At 35.7% G+C, this 11,191-nt stretch overlaps 1 protein-coding gene across 1 annotated transcript in view; it reads left to right on the forward strand.

The window, feature by feature from the left end:
* The window catches only part of GPM6A (glycoprotein M6A), a 109,856-nt gene extending 108,815 nt beyond the window's left edge, over positions 1-1,041 (forward strand). The window contains exon 7 of the mRNA XM_079305706.1: positions 865-1,041. Coding sequence (XP_079161832.1) covers positions 865-1,017 — 153 coding nt within the window. The 3' untranslated portion in view covers positions 1,018-1,041. The remainder of the gene's footprint in view (positions 1-864) is intronic.
* Positions 1,042-11,191: the final 10,150 nt, after the last annotated feature.

Below are 11,191 nucleotides of genomic sequence, written 5' to 3' on the forward strand. Positions count from 1 at the left end.
GGTGTTTTTTATTATTTATTTATTATTATTCCATTTTGCATTAACTTTTGCATTCATGCATTTTGCATGAATCCCAGTATAACTTATTGATTTCTTAGAGAGGGGTGAAATATTTTGGATCTCAGAAAATCATCCATTTCTTCTGAGGAAGTAGATTAACATAAATTAAAGAGATGCTCTCATGCTCTCATCAGAAAGTGTCTGAAAGCCTGCTAGGGATGGAATGAATGTCAGAGAATCCCAGCATAAGCCAGTTGAATATCCTTGTGGAACATTTTTATTTTCTGACTGAATACAGAGTGAACAGACCATCTTTTTTTTTTTTTTTTTTTTTTTTTTTTTTTTTTTTTTTTTTCCAGCTTGTTGGAAGAAGGCCTAGCTAAATGGAAAGAAAATACTAACTTTAACAAAAGTTAGAAAGCAAAGTTTCTGTAATTGTATTAGATCTGCAGACATAAGATGTATCTATGGGCTATTTCTATCTTAAGAACTACTTTAACAAATACTTCTTCAGTGGGGAAAAATGTACAATAAATACATAACCAGAAGGCATTTTTACACATACCTTTGCAGACTAGCTAAAAAATCATGCAGGGATGATTTGTGGATTTTTCAAGATTTTAGGCTGTTTTCCTTATATCTGTTGCTGCCAACTAGTAGTTAGTGTAACAGTAACAGCTGGGATATAATCTGAAGATTAATGAAGCCTGAGTTTGCCATGGTGGTCCTGTAGTACTTCTTGACACAGGAATGCCTGGTTGCTGCTGGTGAGAGCCCAGTCTCTGTCCTACAGCCTTTGGGTTTACACATGCTCTATTCTAACTGCCTCCACTGTTCCCTGACACTGTGTTACCTCTCTTACAGGTCCATTATCTCATGGTCTTGTCTGCCAACTGGGCCTATGTGAAAGATGCTTGCAGAATGCAAAAATACGAGGATATTAAATCAAAGGAGGAGCAAGAGCTGCATGATATTCATTCCACCCGCTCTAAAGAGCGGCTCAATGCTTATACATAAAAGAAACCTTGTCTTACTTCCTAACATGTGAATGCTTTGTTGTTTAACTAAAGGCCATCCTACCATTTTAAAAACAATTGAAAGTGCTTCTCACAAAAGATAGTTTGGGTGACTTACATATCACCTACATACAATTCTTGGTTGTCTAGCACTTGGTTTCTCAATTAGTTCTTACTTTGTGTGACCATTCTATGCCACAAAACTCCTAAATAGCCTTTCCTGAATCCCTTTAAGCTAATTAGTTCTGATAGGTCAAGGGTACTAAACTATTGTCAAATACAACTATGTGTTTGATTTTTTTAATCACTTTGTATGTGTTATGCATAACACCTTTTGCATTGTTTCTTATATGTTTTTGGAAAAAAAAGGTAGCTTTTTATACTTTTTAGTTTTGAGTTCAGTAACTACTTTAACTACAGGTATACTTCAAAGGGACCATTGTACATGATGTACAATATATAACGAAAACATTCTGATGACTTTCCTTTATATATGGAAAACCTGCCAGAGGGACCCTGATCAACTTGAATGAAGGTCCTAAGAACGTTTTAAACAATCAAAGGTGCAATTTCTAAATTTGTAATAGTGGGTAAAAAAATAAAAAAAAAAGCGAAAAAAGAAAAAAAAAAAAGAAAAAAAAAAGAAAAAAGTGCTTCTTATCTTTGTTAACATTGTATTATTGATGTTTTTAAAGAATATTCTCTTGTTTCAAGTTCCATGGGTGATAATTCCTGTTTGTATTGTGAGCATGCAGTCCGTGGTGCTAACAATGCATGGCCACTTGCCTTTTGAAGGAATTCAATACCACGGCTACCTGTTAACGAGTTATGGTATATAGACAACTGTTAATTAAGTGATATAGTTATTCATAGTTTTCTACAGAATAATCTCTCTTTAATTCAATGATGGTTATGCTAAATTGGAGCTGTCCATGTGATGATGTAAGAAATTACTGCTTAGCTACATTTATGAAAGTAATATATCAAAATTGCAGTGACCATAGGAGTCAGATGTCTTTTTACCTGCTTTAAAAATTTAAATGGATTGCACCTGTCTGAACTGTAAAAGATATATAAAAGGAGACTTCCATAAATGTTATAGCTTGGCTTCTAGCTTTCCTACATAATGGTATTCCTGTATTACGTTGAAGTAAGGTGAAAGACCACTACAGAGCTTATTATTTCAAAGTGTAGTAATATATTTGAACCTTTATTTTGATATGAAAATGTTATCAGAATGATAGGTCATCTTAATTTGAAAGAATTACCTGTATCAAAAACAGAACAAAAAACCCTATTTAAGAAAAGTTGGTATTATTGGACCAAATTTGGTGGATTTTTTTTTTAATTTTGCCTATTTCTAATGCTACAAGAATGCTGTAAAGTGTCTTTTAAAGTGATGTAGCCTGACAAGACATTTTTGTCAGTGTTAAAAATCTTAGGTAGTTTTGTGCACTTATTGGATCATTGTGAATTCTCTCTCAGTGTAAGTGCATTTCTAATAAAACTTCTTGAGTAAAACTCTTCTTTGTACTATTACTAGTCATGCATCATCAGTAATTTTTAACAATTCTTGTAGTAAGTAGAAGGTAATACTATAGTTACTTGTGGCATGATAATGCATTAAGTAGTATTGGTTGGTTGACTTTTCTTTCTTTTTCTTTTCTTTTGCTTGTTTTGGGATTTTTTTTGGTTGTGTTTTTGATTTGGGGTTTTGGTTTTGGTTTGGATTTTTTTTTTTTTACACTTAAGCTGTCCTACGGGGTCAACAGTTTTCTGATAATGTGCAGTACCGGTATTACAGTTCTGCAAAAAGTATTAGGAACCTCTTTTTGGATTCTATATTGTAGTGTTTCAGTTTTGTGTCTTAAAATGTTTGTGCTGATTTTTAAAACTATGTCTTTTAAACTCATGTAATGATGTTAATGCTTTTGGCTCTTCTCTGGTATTAGAGTTTGTATTTTCACAAAGAATGCTTTGTAGCAGGCATTACAATTAATCTGTTTTGTACATAAATGTGCCAACAGCTTGATGGTGGCGTTTTTGAAATGTAGAACAAAGTGCTTGCAAAATGTAATAAACACACTTGTGTACTTTGTGTTCTTGTTAATTCTTTGTGTAGTTTTTCTTTGCCTATACTGGACAGGTCACTCTAACCAGAAATGGATGAAGCTTGTTTCTCCTATAAACCTTGCTATTTCACAGATTGCTTTGAATATGCCTCCTAACCAGCATTTAGTGTCAGAAATCATACATCTAAAGACTAAGAGAGTAAAATGTTTCCTAAGAACAGTTTCAGTGTCTAGGAAGTGCCAGGTAGCAGGAGCCATACTTGCTATATTTTTAGCATATCAGTCAAAAGAAAAATTGGGAAAGATGCCCATTACTACTGTGTCATTTGGGATAGCTTAGCAGAAACTGATCTGACAGCAGTTTGAATATTGCTGAGGATACTGATTTCTGGATGTTACAGCAGCTAATACTTTGAAATCTCAATAACAATGCTACATTACTTGTGTGCATGTAAAGTAATTGAAATGGTTGAGAGAGAACCATAGCTGGGTCAGCTAACCTGATACCACTAAGGAAAACTATTTAAAATATAGTCACACAATGTGCTTGTTTCTCAGTTAACTACCTGTTATGGGAAATGATTTTTCAGAAGCAGCACAAGCCAAGGGAGTAGAGGAGCTTCCCACAGAACAGCACAGCACATCAGTCATAAGTGATTCACTTCAAAGTCTGCACATATTTGGTTTATTCCAGAGTCTTCTCTGCTGGCAGCCTAAGCTGATTTTTCCTGAGGTAGGCTGCATGGATCTTGATTTCTAAAAACTCTTCTGTGCTTAATCTAAAATTGTCTCTATTGTGCTTTTTAGAAACAGGAAAAGCATTGTAGGTTAATCTGTTTGGCACAGGATTTTGCCTCTAAAAACAGGAATTAATTTAAAGAGAAATTTTCAGTTTGAGAGGATTCCTGCCCTAGATACCCAATTTTGCTTGTTCATCAGAGTTTACTATGCCCCATAAATATCACTAATACCATGTTACAAAACAGATTCAAAATTGATTTGAGGTAGACATCCTTCTGAGTCCCTGTATCCCACTCACATCACCCCCTTTTCTTTTGCAGAAGATTATTTTATCCCTCAGCAGGACTCTTTCCCTGAGCAGCAGTGTTTCTGCTTTGAGCACAAGCACATAAAACATTGAATCAGCATGATTTAGACAATGCACAGCAGTACACAGCAGACTGGGGCTGTTTTTCCACTTTGGTAAAGAGATTGGCAATTTTTAAGCCAATGCACCACATAGTTATGTGATGTAGTCAAATAGAGGAGACACTGAAATTATATGCCTATTTAATATTTCTAAGTATTTAATGACTTCTTTTTCCACAGGACCTAAAGAGAATTTCAACTGCAACTGCAATATATCTATAAATTTATTTAAAATTATATATGTAAATTTTAATCTTACGTTAATGCAATTATTTAAATTGCAATATGTATGCATTAATTGTAAGTATTTATTGAACTTTACCATGATTTCAACTGACTGCAGCTGATGTAGTATATTTAGGACAGAATATTTCTGTACTGTACTTCCTGTAATAGCCAATGACAACAGTTTATAGAGTCTTTTCCGTCACCAAGATCCACCTTATTTTTTAATTTTTCACTTTTAGCTTACCACAAGTATTTATGTAGCTAATTTTCTGAAGAACACAGCTCAGTTTATAAACCACAAAAGATCAGACTATAGTAAATTTTATCTCAGAAGGAAAGGGCGTGTTTATGCAAGTTCTCTGTTAAAAAAATCACAAATGTTTATTTTCATTGGGTTGCACAGAAACCCCACACATATTGTTAAGCAGCAAGCCAATTCATGCCCATTTCAGCACTGCCTCCATTTTGGGTAGACATCAATTGGAAAGAACAAGTCCAGAGCACAGTGTATTTTACAGCTCTTTCTGTACCACATGAGGTTTTATGTATTTTCTACAAGTGAGGATCTCCATCAGTTTCTGAATTTCGAAATTTTCAACTATAGTTTCTTGTTCTTTCAGGTGTCTGCAGAGAATCCCAACATATCACAGAGTTCCTTCTGTGTTTAGCAGTTGCTAGCAATGATGGAGACAGGTAAGTGTTTCTGCTGGCACACCAGCAGGGATGGTGACTAGTAGAGAAGTGGATCATCTCTGACTTGCAGAGATAGATTTGCATCTATTCTGCAGGGAGAAATTTATCCTGAGGGAAAGATTCTGCACACAAGCTGCTGCTGTGCACTCTTTCCTTCCCTGTGTAAAATGGAGTTTGGTCAGATAAATGTGAGCCACAGAGAAGATCGCTTCAATAGGTCTTTGCTCCAGCACTTCTGAGCTTCCTATGTTTGAAAGGGATGGTTTGGAGACAGGTGTATCTAATTTAGAAATTATTAAAAAAAAAAATCAAAACAACAACAACAACAAAACAAACAACCAACAACAACAACAACAAAAACCCAAGAGACTTACATGATTATCCTATGGTTCTACAGGTTGAGTTACTCAAGGCAGAAATACAGTGTAGGCCAGAAAGGGAATTATTAGAACTAGTTTTTTCAAAGAATCTAAATATTTTTTCTTCCCAGTTGCCCAAGAAAATTCTATTTAGCATGAATCACTTTCCTGTAGTTAATAGAGAATATTTTGATCTCTGAGACTGTAAGTCCTGGGTTTTATTAAATAGCTTTATTCACATGCATTTCTTTGTAAGGATAAATATTAATTTTAGAACAAATCTAATGGGGAAACAAATTTATCCTCAACAAATTAATGTCCCTGTTAAAGCATGCAAATCCATTCCCAGGATTTTACAATTCAGTTAGTTTAGTTGCATCTACAATCACATCCTCTCCACTTTGTCCTTTCGGAATAATTAACTAAATCACATGGTTAAACACAGAGGAAAAGTGTCAGGTTCATCAGCAGCCTGGTTTGAACTGACTTAGTAAGTGGAAACCTTTCCCAAGGAGGTAGTGTTCACTGCCTCATATTGATGCCATCTTCTGAAGTATGAAACATGTTAAGCACAGATACCTCAATAAGGTGCTTAATTAATAATTCTGTTTTCCTTTCATTATTTCCTTCTCTATGACATGCTGTTCCTTGTGACGTAATTTGAATTGGAACTGAAGCAACATGAAACTTGCTGCTACTGAGGAGGGGATGCACCAATGACACTGAGCAGCAATTTCCACATGCTTGGAAACAGGGATGAGAGCAGTGAGAAAGGAAGGCAGAAAAAAAGAAATGCAAGATTTTCCTTTCCTAGTAAGCCCCAGCTGCAAGGTAAATTAAGCTGGGCTCAAGACCTGTACCTCAGTTAAAGCATTCTATGCCTTGCAGGACTAGGGCTTTAGGAGTAGTGAGAGTTTCTGACAAGGCACAAAGGGCAAATCCTACTCGGAACATATTTTGGACAGTCTAAAGCCATGTTTCTCCTGAAAGGAGCAGATGGCTGAGAGAAATTTGTAAACCTCTAATTGTCACAGCAGGACCTAGTCACTGGTCATCTGGCCATGTGTTCTTAGGATCTCTTCCCAGCATGGGAAATGTGGTGTCAGAGCTGATGTGTCACATATGAACTGCAAGGAACTGTGGGGTAGAGCTTGTACCACTTGGAGCAGCTCAGGGGATGATGCAGAAGAGGAATTCTCCTGCAGTCATAGTCCTGGCCCCACTGCAGCAAGGTTGCTTTCAACTAACACAAGGAAGAAAAGTAAGGATTTGAGCGTGACCAGTCTGGAAAATCTGTTTTTTTGTATGTGAGACATGTCAAGTGTTTTTGCAGTTCAACAGTTAATGTTAAGTGCTTGCATTTTTCATATCTTTTAAATGTACACACAGATATATACATGACATTAGTCAAATAAAATAGATTTTTTAAAAACGCACCTCTGTTCTACAGTAATAATAATGACAGCTTTAAAGAAAAATAGGAAATTCAATGATTGAGTGAAACTTTTCACACAAGAAATGGCATTAGTTATACTCTTCCACAATTACCAGATATTTTGCAAATGATAAGATCATATAAGGAGGAATAGGAGGTAATTTCTTCATGAGCCTATTCAGCTTGTTTTTTCTTTCTGATAATAGCAGACCTCTGGCCTTCAGAGAGTTTTATTCCCCTACAGACCTTCTAGACATTCTGACAGCAATGCTAAGCCTAATTCTCAGCATTTAACACATGGAAATACATGGGTGAGCAGATATTTTTCTCTGCCTTTCTTCGGCAAGCTCAAGCCTTCTTTCTCTCTCTGCCCCCCTCCAGAGCACATCCACAGGTGCTGTGCCTTCACACTTGCTTTCCCCTAACCCTATTCCTGGTGTTCCCTTTTCCCAGTCACTGCCCCTGGGCAATCCACTGCTGGAGTGGCTTCCCCCTCCATCCCTGGCAGTCTCTCTGCTCCAGCTGCAAGTGGCTGAGGCTGGCATTAGGATTAATCCTCCGTGGCTGGGATCAAACGTGGTGCTGTGCCCAGCCAAGCCCCCGGCGGGGCTGTTCATCCTATCTGCATGTGAGGGACTCTGTGGGGAACAACTGAGAGAAATGTTCCCTAGGGAGAGAAACATCAGCTCCTTACAGAAATTTCTATCATCCTTCAGCATTCCTAATGTAAAGGGAAAACTAGGAAGTGGGGGGATATTTATGTGTATCACCTTATTGTAAACCCTAGGCAAATTTGTGCCATGCAATATTTTTCAGCTGATATTCAAGTTTTATTGTTGTTCTTTAAGATCAAACAAAATTGTAAACAGCAATATTAGACAAAATAATATTTCCTAAATTGGGAGAGGTGTTCATCTGTGCCAAATAAGCTGATGATGGGGAAAAAAAGTGCCAAAGCCATTAAGTTCACCAAAAAATATTAAAAGTAGTCATGTGACTTCATGCCATAATTTATGGGATATAATTAAGTGACCTGTAGGAGGTGATAATCCAAAGGAAAAAAGTTGACTAAAATAAAGGATTAAAACAATGGACTTTTTAAATACAAGACCAGCTAACAGTACTCAGAAATGTTTCGGTAATTTGTGTATAATGTGAAATTTTTGCACTTTGACAAAAAATACACAGATTCCTATATCCATTTTTACTTAATTTTATTAAATTATAATAGAAGGACACATGCATTGAAGGTGTCATTGAACTGTGAAAGTCATCTCCTCTTAACCAAAGGCTTGCCTGTGTGCCATGGGGAGCAGTAAGAGTTTGTTATCTGCATTAATCTCTTTAACTGGATTAAATTCTTGAGAACAAAATCCACTCAGTTCCTGGACTAGTGTTTGGGCCAGATCTGTCAAACAGGTATTTATGAACAGACATGCAGACAATTTGACTATGTTCCAGAAGATTAAAGTTGAACTCTGTGTCACAGGTTTTCCCAGGAGGCTAAGAAGGCTGCATCTCTTTCTAGGGCCATAGTTCCTCTAACAGTCCTATTGTTTTGTTTTCTTTAATTCAAATGGAAAAACAATAGGTAAAAAAATTATAGATATCTGAATGGAAACAAATCTGTGTTTGATCCAGCATTGTTTTGGCTCTTGCTTGTGAATTTTTGGGTTGATACTAGGCCAGGGCAATATAATCTAGTGCTACATTTCAATTTGATAAATGTTTCAGAGATTATTTTTACTTATTCTATGTCTTATTTTGGCACTTGCAGTGCTGTTTTAGCATACTAACAAGTTACTTAATTTCTTCTGTGTAGTATATAGAGAGATGTTTTCAATATAATTTAATTTGTTTGGTGTTGAACTTTTTGGTAATTTAAAAATATTTTTAAATTCTTTTTAAATACTTTTATGTATGAATTTTTGAAAATGCAATCATTTCAGCTCTAATTCTCTCAAGGAATTTATTCAGACTGAGAAACTTAACTAAACTAATGTACTTGCCCTTGGTTTTTGAAGTGTTATAAGTTTCAAAATACCTTAAGCTCAGAGTAAATCCTTATACCAAAATAATTAGATTCACATAAAAAAAAAAAAAAAACCAACAAAAGGGGGGAATCAAATACAAGTGCTGTAGTGACACTGAAATTGGACATTATACGTATGTTTCTGTCCTCAATTACATGTCAAAATGTGCTACAAATAACTGCAAGCAATCTTCCTATGAAATCCTGGCATTCAAGTTTATTTTTTGATGCCCAGGCCCTCTGAGGGCACAATCACATCTCTCTAATACAATTTAAGTAAACGTCAGTGAAAAACCTGGAGGAAGGAATTTTTTTCTTTTTTTTTCTTTTTTTTTCTTTTTTTTTCTTTTTTTTTTTTTTTGGTGCCTTTATGATAGAGCTGAGTGTTCTATTCGTAGACACAATTGTGGATAAATTCAAAGCATGCTGACTTTCCTGCTTATTCCTCATTAAACACAAGTGTCTTTACATATAAAAACCACCACCACCACCCCTCAAAACACAACACAAAGAGATTATCCACGTAAGGTATCATTTTGTACCTTCTAATGACAGTGAGGAAAATGGTTAAAGGGGATGACGATATGGTCGGTCTCACACTGATGTGTGTAGAGTACTGACATCTGGTGGTAAAGCTATTTGAAACAGAAGAGTATGGCTAAAAAGTACATTTAAGAGGGTCTGATTTTAAATGATAGCTTTTATAAGACCAGTCGGTTTCTTTTCTATTTTTGTGTGTTTATAAATTATTCTGTAGCATAGCTTAAAAAAATTCAAACACTCTGTCTTTATATACATAGATAAATATATCTATAAATAGTGTATATATATATATATATGTATATGTATATATATATATATATATCTATATACACACGCATACATGTATATATATAAATAGATTCAGGCCTTAAATATCAGTCACAAGTGGGAGTGAATTAACAGGCAGTGAATAACTAAAGGATTTCAGTGGGGAACCTGATTTCTTGGCATTGCTCATTATTCTAAAGGGATTTTTCAGTCTTTAGCAAGGTTTTCCACCTACTTCAGAAATGGCATTTGTACATAATTATCATTGCACCACCACCTCCCACTTCAAATGACACTTATTTTTGTAGTGAAGTGATTTTTTTTTTTTTGCATGTCATGGGTAAAATTTATAAATATGCTATTTATGATGCTGACTTACCTACCTGGTGGGAAAACAGGGATGCTAGCCTTTTATAAATACTTGTTACTTTCTAGAATAAATATATTTTTAATTAAAATACTGACTGGTATAACTACATAGTGACAGCTTCCAGTTTTATCTAAGCCTTGTTTGTTATTAAAGTGACAAGCCAAGTTCTAAATTCCTGTGGAGCACAGCTGAGCTTGGTTCAATAGCCATGGGACCCTGAGGCCACTCATCTTGGTGAGGATATCGCCAGTGGTGTTACCTCTGCAGACATGGAAGCTGCATGTTAAACTGCCTCATAGCTAGCCAAAAAACTGCCCAAAAATAAACTGTGTTACTGCTAGAGCTTCAAAATAGAGGGGGATAGACCAGATGATATTTATGACAATTTTAGGGCCCTTAGGATATCTCTCCTGGTCTTCACCTACTGCTTCAGAAGGAGTGTCAAACGTTACATCTGGCACCTGCTGGTCCTGTCAAGGGTATCAAACATCCTGAAAAATGAAAAATGCCATCAAGTTACTATACTGAGGTGAGTCTTACATGTCTTGAGCTCCAGTGCTCTCACCACGGGGTAGGCATCAGAGCCAGTCTCGTGTTTTTGTCTCTGGCTCAAGCCTCCAGTCATGCTGCTCAGCAAGAAGACAACACAGTCAAATCCACTTGTGGGTCTTCTAGTGCCCTGCTGGAGGAACAGGCACATACATCACATATGTACCTCTTGATACAGCATTTCCTCTTAACACATAATTGAAATATATTTCTGATTTAATAAAGAAAATAGGATTGGGACAGAAGAAAACCTTGCCAATTCACTTCCACTTTTTTTTTTTTTAAACGTGCCCTTCTAAAAGTGACGAAATGAAAAATATTTTTTGAAAAACACCAATTCAGTTGTGTTGTGGTTTAGTGTTGTGCTGGTTTTTTTCGGTTTTTGTTTTTCCAAATATAGGGAATCCTTTCAGGAATTAAGTCATTATCAAAACATGATCCTAGTAAGAGAAGCAAGGCCTTACAAAAAAGAATTGAA

Source organism: Erithacus rubecula (assembly GCF_903797595.1).
Source record: "Erithacus rubecula genome assembly, chromosome: 5".
Taxonomy (NCBI): domain Eukaryota; kingdom Metazoa; phylum Chordata; class Aves; order Passeriformes; family Muscicapidae; genus Erithacus; species Erithacus rubecula.